The sequence below is a fragment of the Leuciscus leuciscus genome (genome assembly GCF_965113295.1).
Source record: "Leuciscus leuciscus genome assembly, chromosome: 1".
Taxonomy (NCBI): Eukaryota; Metazoa; Chordata; class Actinopteri; order Cypriniformes; family Leuciscidae; genus Leuciscus; species Leuciscus leuciscus.
Genome location: NC_138725.1, coordinates 80,475,263 through 80,497,502, shown reverse-complemented (window position 1 = coordinate 80,497,502; position 22,240 = coordinate 80,475,263). Strand labels below are relative to the sequence as shown.

General features: G+C 37.9%; 1 protein-coding gene and 1 long non-coding RNA gene across 2 annotated transcripts in view; one reads left to right on the top strand and one right to left on the bottom strand.

The window, feature by feature from the left end:
* LOC309513041 overlaps positions 1-22,240 on the bottom strand; it is a 328,088-nt gene that overhangs the window by 16,376 nt on the left and 289,472 nt on the right. The window lies entirely within an intron of this gene.
* Positions 12,244-22,240, top strand: part of LOC309505604 (uncharacterized protein) — a 35,377-nt gene continuing 25,380 nt past the window's right edge. The window contains exon 1 of the mRNA XM_082179014.1: positions 12,244-12,659. Coding sequence (XP_082035140.1) covers positions 12,479-12,659 — 181 coding nt within the window. The 5' untranslated portion in view covers positions 12,244-12,478. The remainder of the gene's footprint in view (positions 12,660-22,240) is intronic.

Sequence of the window (22,240 nt, the reverse complement as noted above, 5' to 3'; positions counted from 1 at the left end):
ATTAGACCTATTTAAGACCTCATCCAAACTCTCATAAAAATAACTTTGATCCGGAGGACGATAACAAATACCAACCAAAATCGGTTTACTCTTTGGCAACAAAACTTCAAGCCAAATCGCCTCCACTGTAGAGTTTATAAAATCACTTCTCTCATTACACACCAAATCTGACCTTACATATGCACATACACCACCTCCTTTCCGATTTCGATCTTTTCTGAACAAACAATAATTGTCAATTTGAATCTCTGCATCCAATATTGAATCATCAAGCCATGTTTCGCTGCAACTAAACAACGCCACTTTAGATTCTTGACATAAATATCGTAGTTCACTTGTCTTTGGAAGAAGACTTCTGACGTTGAGGTGAGCCATATGCAAACCTTTCATTGATCTAAAAGTTCTGTAATCGCTTAACGAGGACGTCATCGCATCCTTGAGTAGCGTTTCTTCCTCATCCTTCACAGAAGATTTAGTCAATTGGCTCCTCTGTTTCATTCCTTCTTTCTCCGTGATCGAAAAAAACTCAGACACACCATAGTCCGTTTGATACACATCTCGTGTTTCATGACAAGGATGCAAATCACTCCACTGATCCGCCATCAGGTTCCATGCAGTCACAACTTCCGAACGCCGACATTGCTCCATAGCCATGTTCCGACGATTCTCCTCGACAAAAATCGCATTAACTCCTTCACCACCTTCACATGACCCCGGCCCTGGACATTGATGTATGTCTCCAGACACCAGCAAACACATTAAAATGATTAACAAATCACTCAAGTGTCTTTTATAGCCGCGTCTTTGGCTGCGACTTGATTTTCTAGAACATGTGGTCCAAGGGCGATAGATCAGCGTGTAGATAACGTTCTTTCCAAAACCAAGATGTTTATATCCTGAGGTAGATTGCTGAATTTCATTGTTTAAAGTAAAAAACGATTTTCAACTTCATTAAAATGCCATAAAAACGTATAAAATAGTGTGAAGATGCAAAGTGTGATTAGTACTCCACACCTGCCTGACGCCACTTCCCCTCCAAAAAATGTATCTCCTCTCCATTTCTCCTACCTTCATTTCAAACATTCTTTCTCTTGCTCCTTTCTCATCTTTCCCTAAAGTTACACCCAAAATGTTTGTTTCTTTTACTTCCTCAAAACTTACAACCCCAACCAAAATTGGCACCCTTCCAAACCTCATGTACACTGTCTTTTCTTCACTCACTCTTGCATCTGTTCCTTTACCATATCTCTCTACTTTCCTCATTACTTCCTTCACACTTCCAGGGCTGGACTGGGACAGAAAATCGGCCCTGGCATTTTGGCCCAGACATGGCCCACTACATATGATCATAAACACCACCCATCTTTGCACGCCCTTGAATATGTTTTTGTTCAACTCCTATTCATTAAAACCACTAATGCCATGTAATGAGTCCGTATAAACGAGTGAGAGTTAACAGATGAAATAAGTACAAAATTGTAATTTATTAATACAATTGAACTATACTCCACAGTGATGCATCCAAAAAACAAGCTATAAGCTGCATTGGCATAGCAATACCAGTGTTTCTCACAGGATTTTTGGTAAAACTGCGGTGGGTGGACCTCAGTTCTTCTAGGGGGGTTTGGGGGCAGGCTCCCCCTAAGAAAATTTTGTGCATTTTAATGTTATATTCATCAATCTGGTGCAGTTTGAGGGTTCGAAATTAAAAGCTCCAACCCATATTCAGTGTGCAAATTAAACAAAGAAAAAATCTAACTTCTTTTAGTCAAGTCAAGTATATTTGTATAGCGCTTTTCACAATACAGATTGTATCAAAGCAGCTTCACAGTAATAAATTAAAATAATACAACAAAGTTTGTTTCAAGAGGAATTTATTGATTGATAAAATTAAATTAAATATCCCCAAAATATCCCCAACTGAGCAAGCCAAAGGCAACAGTAACAGTGTCTGTCTATATTACACTACTACATAATAATAATTATAATATTAATCTCATGAGAGTAGACTAATAGCCATATATTGTAAAACAAATGCACTGAAAAATAAAGAAAACTTTCATAATTAGTTTTGTGCTAATTTCTAAACTTGAAAGAGATAAGCACATGATCTTTTATTTTGACGGAAACTGCATCAAGCTTTTATTTTGGCGGAAAACATGGATAAAAAGGCGTCTCTTTAAACTTCTAGTAAATTTCTTTAATCGTCAACTATGCAGATGTGGAAATAATGCGTAACTGGGTAATGGGTTCCTACACTCATAGCCAAAGTGTTTTGAACGTAGTTCTGCTTACCGCAGACTCTACACTTTCTCATCTCTCTCCTGATCCTCCTCACTATCCTCCTCATCAGCCACGGGAGCTGATGGTCCTGCTGCTGCAGAAAACATATATTTTGACACATTTTACAGCGTCTGCTTGAAGGGCCTGTATCTATTTTTCACGCTATTTCTCTGCACATTCCTTGCGTTTCTTTCTCCATGTCTCAGACTGTTTTGACAGATACACGCTGACATTGCACGCTCACTCAAAGCCCAAAGGGAGGTGTTTAAAGATGTGATTGGGCCAGCCCAGTGTCAATCAAGAAAACAACCAATGGGCCGCTGATCTACGCGTTTCATGGGCCGGTCTGTCAGTGAAAAAAAAAAAAAACTAACGCTTACTTTTGTTTTTGACCAATGCATTATACCGGCACTAGCGCCGTCAATTAAACAAAACAAAACGAATGGGCCGCCGATGTATGAGTTTTATGGGCCGTAAAAAATAAAAATAAAAATAAAAAAAAGTATGAGATGTATCGGCCCAAAAAGCACGTCGGCCCACCGGGCATTTGCCCGGTATGCCAGATTACCAGTCCAGCCCTGCACACTTCCTAAATCTTTTGATATCTTCTTTGTATGAATTTGTTTGTTTAAAAAAAAAAAAGAAGAAAAAAAAAAGTTACAAAACCATTTACAGTAAATGAACTTCTTGAAATAAACCAATTTGATTCAAATAATTGACCTCTTGTGCTCAATAGTTCTGTAGTTAACTCTTTGGTTAGTCTGAGATTCCTTGTTTATTTGGTTTAACTAAATTAGTTTGTAGCTTGTTTTAGTTATAGCCTAGCTGAAATTACTCGAGCGAGTTTAACTCAGTTCAATGTCCTTTGCACCAGTTGCAGTGTTTCAGTTATAAGATGCAGATATGCAAACTCCGAGATGAATGAGTGAGAGGGGGGGGGAAAAGAAGGAAAAAATACTTCTTGTTCACAGATGCAATAATGTCCAGGGAAGAAAAAATGTATACGTGTGGTCCTACCACTTCGATGAAACATGAAATGTTGTCCAAGTTCAGGAAAAACCATGTTGGCCCGCCAGTTTCCACCAATGTTGAGCACTCCTCGTTGATGGCAGAAACAGTTCTAACTAAGAACTCCTTGTTCAAAAGAATAAAATGCTAATGACTAGAAATGATCTCAGATGAATCAGGGAAATCTGTTCGAACGCAGTTTTCGTCAGATGAATCAGCTCAATTTCTCACTTAATCCTGGGATTCAACACAAATACAATGACAACTATTTAAACAACTCTTTCCTGTCAACGATGTTAATAGTGTCCTGGTTTCAGTTATTAATCTAGTTTTTCTCACTTACTGCAAATGACGTGTGTCACTGCTCCAGCGGCCATTTCACTTTTCTCCGTGACGAGACTCGAGTCTCACTTCTCTAACTCGTGCTAGTAATGACACAACCCACTGAGGGCGGAGCTAATCCGAATTGTTCAAATTATTTATTTTTCTAGTTCGTTACATTTACTGTTATTTCTTTAGCAATATTTAAAATCTTAAACATTAAAATAAAGTAATAAAATATTTATATGTAAATCTAACTTTTGTCTTTTTTGTATATTTTTTTATAGGTTTGATATGAGCATTAGTAACCTTGGTTACATTTACTCTTGTCATTATTATTATATACATTTTTTTATCCAATCTTTGAAAATTTCCCCAAACCCAAAACGTTCTAAATTTAAAAATAAAAAATCATGTTCTACCCTATCGAAAGCCTTTTCAAAATCTAAATTAACAACATATCCATCCTCCTGCGTTTCATTTAAATAACTCTTATACCACTTGTTATATCAGCAATATCTCTCCCTCTTACACCATATGCTTGGGTTAGTCATTATAATTGTTGGTAAAACATTTTTGAGTCTGTTTCCAAGAACTTAAGCTAGTATTTTCAAATCTGTATTTAACATTGTTATTGGCCTAAAATTACTTAAATTATTTGTACTCCCTTTCCTTTTATAAATCAATTCCATCAATCCCATACTCATCCTCTGGTCCATTTCCTTTTTCTTAAAGTCCCTGTAAAGGCAATTCTACAAAAAAATTCTAAACACATTATAAGTGCTAGAAATGTATTGCTAAATTATATTACAAAGACTGAGAACTGTGAAGTACTTAATTGTGGAGTTAGACCGTTAAACAGTTTTTCACCATTGCTGTGAGCCGGATTTTTTGGGCGGTGCTAAAACGGGGGATTGATGACGCACTGCGGCCCCCTGAGCTTGATTGGGCCCCTACTTGATGACGCACGGCGTCACTAAGCCTATCGGCGCTCAATCGCGAGTTACTATAGACAGCCTACAGTTTGCTAGCTACTATGCCCACGGCTCTGGCTATGCCTTCGTCATGTAAATGCGTATTTCCTGGATGCAATCACTTAGAAAACAGATCGGTGTCCTTATTTCAATTTCCGAAAAATGATCATATCAAGAAGAGGTGGATTAATCTTGTGAAGAGCTAACGTTACCTTGATGGAGAGCTGATGATCACCACCACACCCGCCTCTGTAGAGATCAGGATAGTTTACTTTCCAGTGAACTGGAATTCACTGATAATCCGCTGTTACTGGTGAATGGGGCCGAACCGACTATCTCCCGCTGTCCGCCTCGGCCTTCATCCTCCCGTCGCGCCGACATGCACGAGTCATATTTCCCGCGAGTGGGCGTGGTTTCAGCGCAGCCAGCGGACACGCCCCCAGCGTTTGAGAGCTGAGACTGCTGCTCATTTTTTCGAGATTTTGATAGCTTATTTTATTTACTTGGCGGCTTTTTTAATCATTAAAATTGGGCTGGGTGGCTAATAACACATTTTTCGGTGGTATGACAAACTCAGAACACATACTTAATTTTGACTTTACAGGGACTTTAAAGGAGTCATAACCTGCAATTTTCACTTTTCCATGAGAATCAATGCAGGGCCGCGGGAAGAGGTTTTAGGTTGGGGGTGCTGATTTTTTTTTGGGGGGGGGGGGGGGGGGGGGGTGGGGGGGGGGGGGTGGGTAGGGGCGTCACCACTTTTGAATAAGAAACAATATCAAGACTATAAAACTCCTCAAAAAACGCGCACACACTCAAACCTGACTGCACATCACATTTTTGACTTTATTGATTCTGCTTTTATTCCGGAGTCCCTTTTATTTTATTGCTCCGGAGTCGCATATCAGTCACAAAATGCGCCACGGGGAAGAAAAAAACATCTATAGCCTAAGTCGCACTGGACTAAGTCGCATTTTAAAAAAAATTTATTTCACAAAAAATTAATAAAAAAATGTTACAGACAGTTCTCCGTTACGGACGTGAGCGCTCTAAAGCGGCACTAAAATAATGTTTTAAAACTTTCACAGAGACCTCAAACTGAAAGCACAAAGCCTGTCTTTAAATTTAATTTCGTTTTGTATTAATTGTATCTTAATTTTAATTTTAGACAAATTGTCTGGATTTAATAAGAAGTAGCCTAAATATAGGCTATTAGAAAATAAATAATCAGGATACGGAGGCGCTGGCGAACCTGGAGCTCGTCTCATAATGAAACTCAGCGTAGGCCTATAAGGTAGCCTATTGCCTCACAGACCTGAGACATATAGATAGCTTGAAATGTCTACTTTTAAGCAGAACAATTCAAAACGAAAGAAAACAGACTGCGCTGCTTATGTAATTCGTATGAAATGTGCATTTCTCTCTGGCGCTGCGAAGATCGCGAGTCGTCAACTTCATCTGTCTAGCCGACAATGACATAAAAAATAACTGTTTTATTAGTAAACAATTAAAATGTCTCCTGCTATATTTGACATATTTGCCTGTTCCTTACAAAACACTGACAGTGGGGTTTTTGACGTTTTTATTTATTGATTTTTTTTGAGCAGCTGCGGACAAATTCTTTCGACACACACACACACACACACAATATTACATAACACTCTGCGCTTATGTTTTTAAAAGATAATTTAACATATAAATAACAATTTTTAAATAGCCCACTTAAAGTGTTTATTACAAATAAATGACTAAATGCTAAAAATGTATACATTTTAATGAACAAACATATGCGTTGCATTTACAAGTCTGTGAAAACAGGGGGTGCTGCAGCACCCCCAGCACCCCCACTTCCCGCGGCCCTGAATCAATGTATGTAATGATTGCCTAACGATTATACACTGGCCGGGAAGCCGATATTTAAAAGTGAAGCGTTTGTTTACCCCAGGGTTTGTAAAATAGCCCACGTGCACGTGCACTCAAATACGAGATTTTAATTTCTGCCCCGACTTGACGTCATGACGGGGCAGGATATACCATATATGGACACCGCAGACATATGCTGCAGGAAGCCCGCCCTGCCCCTCTCCCCCTCATATTCATTCGAGAAAGATGCAGAAACGTAGTGCACACGTGAGTTGCTCTGTGGTTGACTGCCAGAATCAACATGTAAATGTGTTTTCTCTACCAAAAACGGACCAAACTATCAGGGACCAGTGGATTAAATTAATTTTTAATGACGCGGTTCCTACAACCCTTCCCACTGGCTTAACGTTAGGTGTCTGTGCTAATCATTTTACACCGGAATCGTTCACAAATTTGAATGTCTAAAAAACCACAACGTGAAACAAGGCAAAAACACCACATGATAGCAAACGTTGATCTCAATAACCACTGTAAGCTGATAAAAAAAAAAAGTAGACTACATCTCCGTTAATGTAATCTACATTAAATAAAAGGTATAATGTATGTCTCAGTCAAAATGATTGTCTTTACCATTCAGAGACATCTTGATGGTAGACGTCCTTCCATCGACTCTACATCTTCCCTTTCCAGCTCAGGTTCAGAGTCTGGCTCGTGCATATACGGTTGAATTCCGTAGGTCGCGGCCAGGTCGGGTTCATTCACAACTTGCGCCATGATGTCATTTTGGAATGATATGCTGAAGTTACCTGCGGTGTCAACCCCCCTCCTTCCTGCCACCAATCAACGCGCCCCTCATTTGCATTATTAAAATGACCGTCCACGACAGCCAAAATATCGCATCAGATCTCGCGAGACAATAATGCCTTCAGAAATAAGGGTCAGAGGAGCTCTGTGTTTGTTTTTTTTCCACTTTTCTTTTTTAGAAGGGCCTGAAAGACTATAATAGAGCGTGGGTATCCAAGGTAATACTAGGTTATGACTCCTTTAAAAATCTCCTGATATACTTCTTTTAAAATTTCACTTATTCTCTCTTTAAAAACTTTATAGAATTAATTTACTACCCCATCCGTCCCTGGGCTTTTCATTCCTTTTAAACTATTTTTAGCTTCCATAATTTCCTCTTTGCTAATTTCTTTATCACATTCTTCCTTATCCTCTTTACTTACTTTAGCTGCACTCTAAAAAATGCCCATATGGAAAAGGTTTGCTAAAAACTCCCGTGATTCTTATATGTTCCAACAGAATATTGTAAGGGACATATATGCTGCAAAAACCACATATATAAATTGTATAATATTAGTATATTTTTAATCATATTATGTCATATATGTCCTACATACAACTGAAGCCATATAGATTTTCATGATGTAAAATCATAGGAAAATAATGCTAATTTAATATGAATGTCCAGCATGGACGTGTATAAAACACAGTGCAGTTTACCAATCAGTATAAGGCTTTACTTCACTCATGCTTGTTCTTATCTTGTCCTAAGTCGAGGCCTATGCCTGTAGTCAATCATGGTTACTGTATATACTGTATAATCAGTCTTAAGCCCCGTTCACACTGCCAGCGATTTTGTCGCTGCATGTCGCTAGTCTCTGTACTGTGAAGTCGCTTGTGGGCGTTCATAGTGCTGTCGCTCTCATGTGACTGGTAGACTGCACGTCTGGCCATATCTATACAAAATACCATCACAAGTGATATATACAACTATATCATTTTAATTTGACTAGGATTTAGGCTCAAAAGAAACAGTATGCTGTTGGGAGAGTGTTTTTATATTACCACAGCAGTGTTCAGTGGATTAAATCATTTAGCCTACTGGATTAACGATCGATCAATCAACAGATTAACTCATACTGTCATACATTACTAAAACGTCATTCGAATTTGACAAATAATCAATTTTCTTGTCCCTAATAGTCAACATAATGCAGGGGAAACTGTAAAATGATCTGCAGCAGTGCTAAACTTGCATCATAATTACAACACTCGAACTAAATGTGTGAATTAAACTCACTGAGACTGTCGATAGTTTCTTTTCCATGCATCATTTTATTATATCCATGTATGTGGTTACAGTCAAATCCTATAAAACAGTGAAATCTCCCTCGAACTCTTCTGTCTGCACTCGAGACGGTGACGTGAGCTGAGCTCCTCTGAAAGTCTTCTTTCCTATTGGTTGTCGCTCGCGAAAATCGCTTCTCATTTGCATAAAGTTGAAATTTCTGAACTTTAGTCGCGCGTCTCGTGTCGCTTGACACGCCCACATTCTGTCGCCAACGGTCACTGTCGCTCGTGTCGCCGGAAGTCGCCAGCGCTCCATTGAAATGAATGGGATCATGTCGCTTTGTCGCTGCGTGCCGCTGGCAGTGTGAACGGGGCTTCAGATGAAACACAACATTTAAACTACACACACAAGCACACATTTATTAGAGTGTGTTCTACAAGATACAGTTGCATATTTCACATATAAATAGTTTTCATTTTAAATCCTGCATCACCTGTTTTCATTTTCATTTGTGACAATTTCTCTAAACTTTATCACAGTACTAGTATGGTATACAACATGCAGTTCTATTCTTAACCTACAAACATAAAACTTTCCTAAATGTCGAAGTGATTCTTATGGGTAAAATAAAAAATAAATTCTAAAAAATCTAAAAAAAATAATTCAGTGGCTTAGTAAATATCACAGCAATAATTAACTTTATTCACTTAATAAAATCTCTGAATATCATTTACTTGATAGTTTGAGTTGAACATTATGATAATTGACTAAAACTATTCTTTCTAAACAAATTCTAAACAAATAATTGACTAAAACTCCAACAATTAATTTTGTCTGAAATTTACAGTTAATAAAAAGTTAGAATTTTTTCACTAAAATAATTTAGTATTTGACTAACCAATTATTTATTTAAAATACACTGAGCTAATATATTTGTGAAATTTCCATCACCATATTTGAGAATGGATAATTAAACTGAACTGTTTCAAGAACCACAAATATTACTTAAATAAAATCAATATTATTAATATTTAACACGCATAAGAAATTGATTAAGTTTACTCAATTAAAACAATGCAGGTCCGTGTACGTTTTGATAGTTTGTTTTTTCGTTTGAAAGACAAATCAAAATAACGAGAAACCACCTGTTTTTCGTTTGTCGTTTCAAACCAAAAACAAAGAAACGGTAAAAAAAGAGCCGTTCTCCCGTTTTTGGTTCTGAATCCAAAAACGAAAAATGACAAAACCAAAATCAAATAACGGTCCGATTTTGGTTTTTTGAAATTCCTTTTTCCATTTTTTCGTTTGAAGATCTACATTGAAATACAGACAGGTTGGCCACGTGACCCGGAAGTAATAGTAAATATGGCCTATCAAAATAAAAGCCAAGCTTTTAGAACGGTCATAATATGCAGCGCTAACGTTATACCAGAGTAACGTTAGAAGAAGAAAAATCAATTAATAAATAGCCTTATATAAACCTGGACCGGAATAAATATGTTAGCAACAGTAGTTTATTACAGCTATTTCATATCGTGCCTATCCAGACATCACCAGTCACGTTTAATGAGCGCATTGTTTGGCTCAATACAGTTGGTAATATAGGTTAACCTAAGAACTTATTGTGTGTGCAGAGTTGTTACTGTTAGCGCTATATTATATAATTAAATTTATATTTAATGTGGTTTCCACCGTAATGGACAGCGAACTGACAGCGATTCAACGTGAATTCCCACGTGACTCCGCCATCAAAATATCAGTCCCTATCTCGTCTTTGCCATTCGATTGACACCCTCGTAAAACTTGTGTTGGTCCTCAAATATAATTTTATCCTAACGCATCATAGCTATTTTCAAAAAGCCCAAGGACACGCTGTTACCTCGCTCACGTTATACAGTGTTAATATAGAAATGTATTGAACAGGCTAAAAACGACATATGTGAAGGTTCTCAGTCCTCCATGTAACGTTAATAATCCAACGAAGTTTAAAATCAAGGGCAGTTCAAAACGATTACAGACACCAGTAGGTGTCGCACTGTGTCTGCTTTGTGCCAGCTGTCATGGAGATATTGATTTATGTTCTGTAATTAAAACACTTCCCATCATTTTCATTACAACTGTGCTTTCACAAATCACGTTTCTTAGCACAGCTGCTTAAGGCATTAGCCTACTCAATAAAATTAGCTCTTTCTCCTCATGTTTGATTGTCTGATTTACATGTGCTATTATACTGCGTGAAGTTTTAGGAGTTGACTGTAACACTCACAAATTTAAAAACATGTCTCACATATAGGCCTTCAGTCCAGTGGGGTGTGTGGTTCTAGTGTGTATAATAGACAACAAGCAGTATGTCATGCAAGTGAACATAATTTATTTTATTAAAATATTTATATTAATTTATTATTTGCATAAAATAACAAAATGAATACAACAAAAGGAGTTCTGCAAGTGAGAATAATAGAAAATAAAATTGAACAATTTATTAATTGCATAAAATAACATAACAGATGAACATAACCAAACTTAACCATTTAACTTAACTTAAAACCTAAACTAAAAACTAACTAAAACAATCCTCTAACTAATAGTGTCCTTCAAAACATTGACAATCTCCCCCATCCCTGTAATTTCAAATTTTTTTTCTTGGAACGTCTCGTCCCTGCATTTTGGGCAGTGCGGAGAGGTAGTTGCCCACTGCTCAACGCAGACCCGGCATCCAACGAGGCTGCGGCAGCACGGTGCCACAACTGGGTTTTCCATCACATCTGCAAGATTCAGAATATTTTTCAACAAATATTTCAACAGTTGTCTCAAGCAATTTTCATCTGTCTCATTTCACTTGTTAGTGTTACAGTGTGTTAATAGTTATCTATATATATATATATATATATATATATATATATATATTCCCATTGACTGCAATAATTAAATTTTAATAAAAATTGTAGTCATAGTAATGATATCTGTCTAAACATTCCCTTGTATCCCCTATATCAGTGGTTCCCAAAGTGGGGTGCCGTGACAACTGGCTAGGGGTGCCGCAGAATCTCAGCTTTATTTTCCAATTTAAACAGCCTAAAATAATCGTACCATATAATAACCTTTTACAGCCAAGGTTATAATCGTTAACGAAAACGAACGCAAAAGCGATTTACACAAACGCTATTTAAAACACGCAGAGTATTCGTTCAACTGCATTTCCTTTCCCTGCTCTCGTCTCTGTCACTCATGCGTCTCTCACATGCGCGCGCGCGCACACACACACACATACACAACCCCTCCCCTCCGTGCACACCGCGTCTCCATGAGAACGAGTGTTCGTTCGACGTTGAAAGCAAGCAAGTTCGCGAAAGGTTGGTATCTCTATCTCGTGAACACCTTTACACAATCACACATTAAAAAGTGGTATAAAAATATTTTCAATTCTGAATATAATTTTGTCAGTGTGTTATTGTCGACCCGAGAAGCGATTGCGCCTTCTTTAGAAAGTTAACTAGTCGCAAGTTTGAGGTAAAATGCACTTTTTGGTTGTGGTTGTCGATGTCAAAACACTATATAAGCTGTGATTCAAATATTACAGTTTTTTTGGATTGCTTACACACTAAAATTAAAAGTAGTACACTATTAACAAAACCTTACACTCAAAAAGCAAAACATCAGCCCATATTTGCACAACTATAAGCACATTGTCAACATCACACTTGTTGCAAAACTCTACACACAGTGATTTGCAAAACACTAAACACACTTAACATACACTACACACAAAAATCTATCATGAAGTCACTTCCTTGCAATACCAAAGCACTGACTGTCAAATTACCGCACCGTCCAACCAATTGGTTCAACACAGTCATCAGGTGTGCAAACACTTGTTTGCTTAATTGTAGACACACCAATCAGGTGTATAAGCACTATAAAAAGCAGCAGGTGAGTTCATCGGTCTTCAAGCACAATGGAAAGAGTCAGAGAAAGAGTAAGAAGAGGAGGAGAACGAGGAGGAGGAGGAGGAGGACGAGGAGGAGGAAGAGGAATCAACAGAGGAGGAATCAAAAGAGGAAGAGGAAGAGATGGAGGCCATGCTGGAGGTAGAGGAAGAGGAAGAGGAAGAGGAAGAGGAAGAGGAAGACAAGAAGGTGCTCAAAGAGGACCGAATCTGACAAATGAGATCCGCGCAACACTGGTTGACCACGTTGTCAACCACGGCCTGACGCTGAGGGAAGCTGGACTGCGAGTACAGCTAAATCTAAGCCGATACACAGTGGCAAGTGTGATAAGAACATTTCGACTGGAAAATAGGTATTGTAAAAATATCATCATATCAAAAACATCTGCACGGTTTCAGTAACTGCTTACAGTACTGTATTCTATGCACTATCAGCACTTCTGTTACCTTTTCCTGTGAAATTACTGTACTATTGTGTACTGTTTTTTTTTTTTTTTTCTACATAGGATTGAGGGTCAGGAACGACAAGGGGGAAGGCCTCCTATGTTCACAGAACAGCAAGAGAGGGAGACCTGACGAGAAACACCTGACGAGAACACGAAGGAGGGGAAGAAACATCATTGGCCACAGGGCTATAGTCAATGTCCCAGGGCAACGTGGGGGTAATATAACACTCTGTGCAGCCATTACACAGAATGGGGTCCTCCACCGCCATGCCCATATGGGCCCTTACAACACAGCACTCATACTTACATTCTTGGACCAATTGCACAACATAACAGCAGCAAATCAAATCGATCATATGCAATACATTGTTGTCTGGGACAATGTGTCTTTCCACCGCTCTGCTCTGGTTCAGAACTGGTTTCAGCAACATCCACATTTCACCGTCCTATATCTTCCACCATACTCTCCATTCCTCAACCCAATAGAAGAGTTTTTCTCGGCATGGCGGTGGAAGGTATATGATCTCCGTCTCCAGGCTGAGGTACCCCTCATCCAAGCCATGGAGGAGGCCTGTGACCAGATGGAGGTAGCAGCAATGCAAGGATGGATTCGTCATTCAAGACGTTTCTTTCCAAGGTGTCTTGCTAATGACAACATTGCCTGCGATGTTGATGAAATTCTCTGGCCAGATCAAGCTAGGCGAAGAGACAATGTCTAGTTTTATTTTTTATTTTTACAGTAAACTTACAGTACAATACGTAAAGTGACATTTTGTTACAGTATTATAAATCTCCATGTCAACATTTTGGGCGTGTTGAGAAATAAATGAGTTTCTTCAGTCTGCAACATTGGTATTGTGTAGTGTTTGGTGAATTTACATTATATTTGTACTTTGTTGATGGTAGCCTACTCTAATCATTATATTTGTACTTTGTTGATGGTAGCCTACTCTAATCATAGGGAAGTAGAAGTGCTAAAAGTGTTTTAGGTTTATCACAGCAGAGTGTAACTCGTGCAAACAGAGTATAGTAATGTGAAACGTGTGTGTTTCATATGGTAACAAAGTGTGGTTTTTAAACAGAAGTGTATAGTTTTTACAAGAGTGTTTAATTATGCAAAGGATCTGTAGTGTTTTGCTAATTGGGTGTGTGGTTGTGCTAATTGTGTGTAGTGTTTTGAAAACACGGGCCCTGTTTTGAAAATTGTGCTTAAGCAATCCAAAAAAACTGTAATGAGTGAGTCAGTGATTCATTCGTTCAAACGATTCGTTTGAATGACTGAGTCATTCATGATTAAGACATATGTTTATGGATTGATCATTCAATCTTTGAGTCAACCGATTCGTTCAAAATGCTGAAACATTCAGAAATGAGAAAACACATTGCTGAGAGATGCGCGTGATGATTCTGCTGTGATCTTTTTGTTTAACTATTTTCGCTGCTGAAACAGAACAAAAACAGTCAATATTGCATCTAAAATGTAAGTGACTTGATTGTAACTGTTTTTTAACCTGTTGTATGAAATCAATGTCACAGTTTCAATCGTGATTGTATTCAGGAAACAGCCTTCTCGTCAAGTGAGGTTGCTTAACTGTTATAAAATATATCAAAACTCCATATTTATAATTTTTATAGTCAGTAAGTTGTTAACTGAGTTTGTTTTTTGTGTGCTGATCTCATTTGTTTACATTTCTTCTGGAGAAGCTGCATGAGCCTCAGCAGCGCAACCTTGTTACCATTGATCAACTGATTACTGGTAATCCATTTATTAACAACTGTTGATTGCAACTTAAAATGAAGGTAATAAAATTAGAATAATCTCTCGTTTTAGTGATTCCCAAGTTATTTTTTTGTCATTGACGTTCTAATCAGGCTACTCTGGTCGGGCAAGTAAAATTCTCTTTCAGGTTGGCCTATTGTATTTATATATAAATATATTAGGGATGTGACTGTGGGAAAATTTTCCCACCGGTTAATCGATGTGTGACATCGCTGGGGGCTTTTGAATTGGTAACTTAAAAACGAAAGTAAAATATGTTCGTCCGCACGGACATTGATAATGGTGCAGAGCGAGCACATTGCAATCTTGATATCGCAGTCTGTTCATTATAGCCTTTATAAAATATAATAATAAAATAGTCAACCTAACATATAAAAATTACACTGCTCTGAATAGTATGAATTGTACTGACTATTTAAACACAGTAATCACCGCTAAACTGTGATGTTTCCAAGCACATATTTGCGCATGTGAAGAGGATAATTTTTCCCTTCAATAGTGGAACGTGAGTGAAGTACAAAGCCTATAATAAACAAATGTTTAGCATCCAAAAAATTTAATATATATATATATATATATATATATATATATAAACACACTTAAAAAAAAAATATATATATATATTTTGTTTTTGTTGTTATATATATATATATATATATATATATATATATATATATATATATATATATATATATATATATATATAAATATAGCTGCGAGCAGCGATGGAGGGCCCAAGCCGGTGACACCGCCACCCCGGTGCCTTTAGCTCGCAGCTATATTTAGGGCCCGAGCACCGATGGTGTGAGGACCCTCTTGGAATTGCTCTGTTTATTATTATTATTATTATTATTATTCTCCGCATTTAATCGCATTTTTGAGGGCCTAAACATGCTCGAAAACTCACGAAACTTTGCACACGCGTCAGAACTGGCGAAAATTTACATCTGATATAGGTTTCAGAATTGGGCGGGGCAAAATGGCTCGATAGCGCCACCTATAAAAGTTCAACGGAGTGCGCCTCCCGCTATGTTCCACGTACGTTTACGAAATTCGGTACATACATGTAAGGACCTAATACCTACAAAAAAGTCTCTTGGAGCGTAGCCCTAAACACAACAGGAAGTCAGCCATTTTCAACTTCCTCTCAGATTTTTGTGCAGTTTTTGCCATTTTCATGCCTCGTACTTTAACGAACTCCTCCTACAGTTTTAATCTGATCATCTTCAAATTTGGTGAGTGTAATCTTAAGGCCTTTGCGACGTTAAATTGCGAAGATCTTGAGTTTTCGTCGAAGGGCGGGTCCTCGGCGGCCTGACAAATTTCGATGTTTCGCCATGAAACAGGAAGTTGCTGAAACTCAGGCATGGAATGTCCAATCTGCCCCAAACTTCACACGTTTGATAAGCGTTCTGTCCTGAACACACGACCATGCTCATATTCAGTTACAGTCATAGCGCCACCTGCTGGCAACAGGAAGTGACATGTTTAACACTGTTGTGAACTCCTGATAACATATAAAAAAGTGCCAGCAAGTGCTAAGCATGCTAACAACATACTAGACACATGCTAAAACATGCTAGCAAACACTTAGCTAATTGCTAAAGCATGCTATTACTGCAATTAAATAGGAATTTGCTGTAACTCAGGCACGGAATGTCCAATCTGCCCCAAACGTCACACGTTTGATAAGAGTCATGGCCTGAACACATCTACATGAGAATATTCAGTTATAGTAATAGCGCCACCTACTGGTAACAGGAAGTGTCATGTTTAACACGTTGATGCCGTTCTAGCAACATGTTAAAAATGCCATTGACTTCTAAACATGCTAGAAACATGTTAAAACATGCTAGCAAAACTTAGCTAACTGCTAAAGCATGTTAATTCAATGAAACAGGATGTTGTTGTTACTCAAGAAGGCAATGTCCAATCTGCGCCAAACTTCACACTTTTGATAAGCGTTCTGTCCTGAACACATGACCATGCTCATATTCAGTTACAGTCATAGCGCCACCTGCTGGCAACAGGAAGTGACATGTTAAACACTGTTGTGGACTCCTAATAACATATAAAAAAGTTCCAGCATGTGCTAAACATGCTAACAACATACTAGAAACATGTCAAAACATGCTAGCAAACACTTAGCTTAGTGCTAAAGCATGCTAATACTGCAATTAAATAGGAATTTGCTGTAACACAGGCACGGAATGTCCAGTCTGCCCCAAACTTCACACGTTTGATAAGAGTCATGGCCTGAACACATCTACATGAGAATATTCAGTTATAGTAATAGCGCCACCTACTGGTAACAGGAAGTGTCATGTTTAACACGTTAATGCCGTTCTAGCAACATGTTAAAAATACCATTGACTTCTAAACATGCTAGAAACATGTTAAAACATGCTAGCAATACTAAGCTAAGTGCTAAAGCATGCTAATATAATGAAACAGGATGTTGTTGTTACTCAAGAAGGCAATGTCCAATCTGCGCCAAACGTCACACTTTTGATAAGCGTTCTGTCTTGAACACATGACAATGCTCATATTCAGTTACAGTCAAAGCGCCACCTGCTGGCAACAGGAAGTGACATGTTAAACACTGTTGTGGATTCCTAATAACATATAAAAAAGTGCCAGCAAGTGTTAAACATGCTAACAACATTCTAGAAACATGTTAAAACATGCTAGCAACACATAGCTAAGTTCTAAAGCATGTTAGAAATGCTAAAGGAAGTTGTTGTAACTCAAACATACAATATCCAATATGCCCCAAACTTCACATACTTCATAAAAGTCCTGCACTGAACACATCTACAAAGCAATATTCAGATATATAACCCCACCTACTGCCAACAGAAACTGAACTGGTTAACACAGTAATGCAGTACTAACTACATACCTATTGTGTACTAAGCATGCTAAAAACATACTAAACATGCTAGCAACTACTATATACTGTATACCTCCTTAAATGCACATTGCCCAACCATGCTCTGTCTTCCTAAAGCCAACGAGTGACGATGGCACGGGTGCGAGGGCCCTTTCATCGCTGCTTGCAGCTTTAATTATTATTATTATTATTATTATTCTCCGCATTTAATTGCATTTTTGAGGGCCTAAACATGCTCGAAAACTCACAAAACTTTGCACACGCGTCAGAACTGGCGAAAATTTACATCTGATATAGGTTTCAGAATTGGACGGGGCAAAATGGCTCGATAGCGCCACCTATAAAAGTTCAACGGAGTGCGCCTCCCGCAACGTTCCACGTACGTGCACGAAATTCGGTACATACATGTAATCACCTAATACCTACAAAAAAGTCTCTTGGAGCATAGCCCTAAACACAACAGGAAGTCAGCCATTTTGAACTTCCTCTCAGATTTTTGTGCAGTTTTTGCCATTTTCATGCCTCGTACTTTAACGAACTCCTCCTACAGTTTTAATCTGATCATCTTCAAATTTGGTGAGTGTAATCTTAAGGCCTTTGCGACGTTAAATTGCGAAGATCTTGAGTTTTCGTCGAAGGGCGGGTCCTCGGCGGCCTGACAAATTTCGATGTTTCGCCATGAAACAGGAAGTTGCTGTAACTCAGGCATGGAATGTCCAATCTGCCCCGAACTTCACACGTTTGATAAGCGTTCTGTCCTGAACACATGACCATGCTCATATTCAGTTATAGTCATAGCGCCACCTGCTGGCAACAGGAAGTGACATGTTTAACACTGTTATGGACTCCTAATAACATATAAAAAAGTGCCAGCAAGTGCTAAACATGCTAACAACATACTAGAAGCATGCTAAAACATGCTAGCAAACTCTTAGCTAAGTGCTAAAGCATGCTATTTTTGCAATTAAATAGGAATTTGCTGTAACTCAGGCATGGAATGTCCAATCTGCCCCAAACTTCACACTTTTGATAATCGTTCTGTCCTGAACACATCTACATGAGAATATTCAGTTTATAGTAATAGCGCCACCTACTGGTAACAGGAAGTGTCATGTTTAACACGTTGATGCCATTCTAGCAACATGTTAAAAATGCCATTGACTTCTAAACATGCTAGAAACATGTTAAAACATCCTAGCAATACTTAGCTAAGTGCTAAAGCATGCTAATTCAATGAAACAGGATGTTGTTGTTACTCAAGAAGGCAATGTCCAATCTGCGCCAAACTTCACTCTTTTGATAAGCGTTCTGTCCTGAACACATGACCATGCTCATATTCAGTTACAGTCATAGCGCCACCTGCTGGCAACAGGAAGTGACATGTTAAACACTGTTGTGGACTCCTAATAACATATAAAAAAGTTCCAGCATGTGCTAAACATGCTAACAACATACTAGAAACATGTTAAAAAATGCTAGCAAACACTTAGCTTAGTGCTAAAGCATGCTAATACTGCAATTAAATAGGAATTTGCTGTAACACAGGCACGGAATGTCCAGTCTGCCCCAAACTTCACACGTTTGATAAGAGTCATGGCCTGAACACATCTACATGAGAATATTCAGTTATAGTAATAGCGCCACCTACTGGTAACAGGAAGTGTCATGTTTAACACGTTGATGCCGTTCTAGCAACATGTTAAAAATACCATTGACTTCTAAACATGCTAGAAACATGTTAAAACATGCTAGCAATACTAAGCTAAGCGCTAAAGCATGCTAATATAATGAAACAGGATGTTGTTGTTACTCAAGAAGGCAATGTCCAATCTGCGCCAAACTTCACACTTTTGATAAGCGTTCTGTCTTGAACACATGACAATGCTCATATTCAGTTACAGTCAAAGCGCCACCTGCTGGCAACAGGAAGTGACATGTTAAACACTGTTGTGGACTCCTAATAACATATAAAAAAAATGCCAGTAGGTGCTTAACATCCTACCAACATACTAGAAACATGCTAAAACATACTAGTAAACACTATAAGTACTAAACCATACTATTACTACAATTAAATATGAATTTGCTGTAACTCAAACATACAATATCCAATCTGCCCCAAACTTCACATACTTGATAAAAGTCCTGCACTGAACACATCTACAAAGCAATATTCAGATATATAACCCCACCTACTGCCAACAGAAACTGAACTGGTTAACACAGTAATGCAGTACTAACCACATACCTATTGTGTACTAAGCATGCTAAAAACATACTAAACATGCTAGCAACTACTATATACTGTATACCTCCTTAAATGCACATTGCCCAACCATGCTCTGTCTTCCTAAAGCCAACGAGTGACGATGGCACGGGTGCGAGGGCCCTTTCATCGCTGCTTGCAGCTTTAATTATTTTTGTTTCTTGAAACAGATCAGTTTAATTCAACATTCTCAAATATTTTGATAGAAATGTCACAAATATATTAAGTATATTATAAAGAAATAATTGGTTTGTAAAATACTAAATCATTTTATTGAAAATAACTTAAATATATCTGTAAATTTTAGATCAAATTAACTGTTGGATTTTTACTCAATTATTTTGGTATGTTTAACTCAAACAATCAAGTAAACGATATTCAGAGATTTGATTAAGTTAATAAAGTTAAAAATTTCTGTAATATTTACTAAGCCACAGAATTATTTTTTACAGTGAAGATAACAAGGGGGCGTGGTTAATCAGAAACACCTGGGGATACTAATAAACTAGAAAAACTACAAAGGACTACAAAACATGACACAGAACAGGAAATAACTAAAGTCCACACAAGACAAGGGAAACACCAGACAGGAATCATTACAATCGGGAAGCATGTCGGCCCCGCGTGTGCAGGTTTTGAGTTCACTCACGCGGCGTAATGCGGTTAAAGTGTGGAGGAATGTTGTCTTGCTATTGGTGAGGTTGTGGGGCATGAGAGCATGCTGTCCGCCTCCAGAATGAATAGTGCCATTGTGGTGTTTCTTAATAGCGTAGATAAAGTCAATGAAGTAGTCGAACACGGAATAGTCATTGGTGGTGAATTCTTCCTCTTTCATTGCCAGCTAAGAGAGTCACTTTGTCAAATGTTCCACCGTTCGTAAGTGATGAAATTTTGATACAAGCTTTATCCCAATATGGAAAATTGGTATCTCCGATTAAAAAGATCCCAATCAATAGCGGATCACCTCTGTTGAAACACATTGTTTCGTTCAGGCGATTCGCGTATATGATTATTCAGGATGATGTCGAGCTAGACATGACGCTAAATTTTCGAATTTACAATTTTGAATACGTTATTTTTGTCAATACCGCGAAATCTAAGTGTTTTAGTTGTGGTAAAACTGGACATTTAATTCGCAACTGTCCTGACAAAGTTTCAGAAAGGGAAGCAAACGTAGTGAATGAGAGTACTGAGGGTGGTGGTGGTGCGGGTGGTGTTGCCGACATAGTTGAGGAGGTATTGCCAGGGCCGAGCTCGGCTGTGGCGGTGACGGGTACGAGTGTTCCCGGTGAGAGTGTTGTTGCGTCGACTTCACTGCAGTGTGAACACTCGGGCACGATACGCACCAAAACACTTTCAGAGGCTAGTGTCAAAGATTTACCGAGCGTGGCACAGTTTTCCCAGGATAAAGGAGATGAGCAAAATGAAAGTGCTTTAGAGAATAGTTCAGTGATATTGCAAGAAGCATGTGCGACGGATTGTGTGGAGGAAGAGCATTTTTTCAAAATGCCTCTTAAAAAAAGGAAGATGATTAAAAAAATGTTTGATGCCCAAATAAGTAAAACGAGTGAAGTGCAAGAGGATATGGATCAGGATACAGAAAGTGATGGTGGGTCTTCTGACTCTAGTATGACACTTTCTCAGGGGGAGTTCATTGGTCGGGATTATGGACTTGATGATATTAATTAAGCTGCAGCCCCACTTTTGAAAAATCCCCAGAAATGACATACCCAAACTGAAACACATACAGTTCATGAACCCTTTGTACTAAAAGCACAAGTATGATCTCATTTGAAAGCTGACACCTGGTAGTTTATTGTAAATGTAGAATTAATTATTGTCATAATGATTTTTTTTTTTTTTTAAATAGCTTCAAAGTTTTGTAAAGTCAAGTCAAGTCAAGTTTATTTGTATAGCGCTTTTCACAATACAGATTGTATCAAAGCAGCTTCACAGTATTAAATTAAAATAATACAACAAAGTTTGTTTCAAGAGGAATTTATTGATTGTTAAAATTAAATTAAATTGAACTGTAGGATTATATGAATGCCTGGCTGAAGAGATGCGACTTTAATCTAGTTTTAAATAGAGTTTAAATAGAGTTTATTTTTTAAATAAAGTTATTAGAAATTTATTTTTATGAAACATCTTCATGAAAATAAAATTGAAGTTGGCACTGTAGCAATCTAGAAATGCACTGCAGCTAAAGCCATATGTGTGACCATGTTATATTTAAAATCTGAAAATGATAAGTCTAAAACTCTGTATTTAGTTCAATGTTTTTCAAGATCATGTCAAATTACTTTATTTTGATTAGACTCTAAAAATGCTACTGATGTTTAGTCATCATCTAAGTCATCTATTCAGTCTATTGTCTCTATTGTTT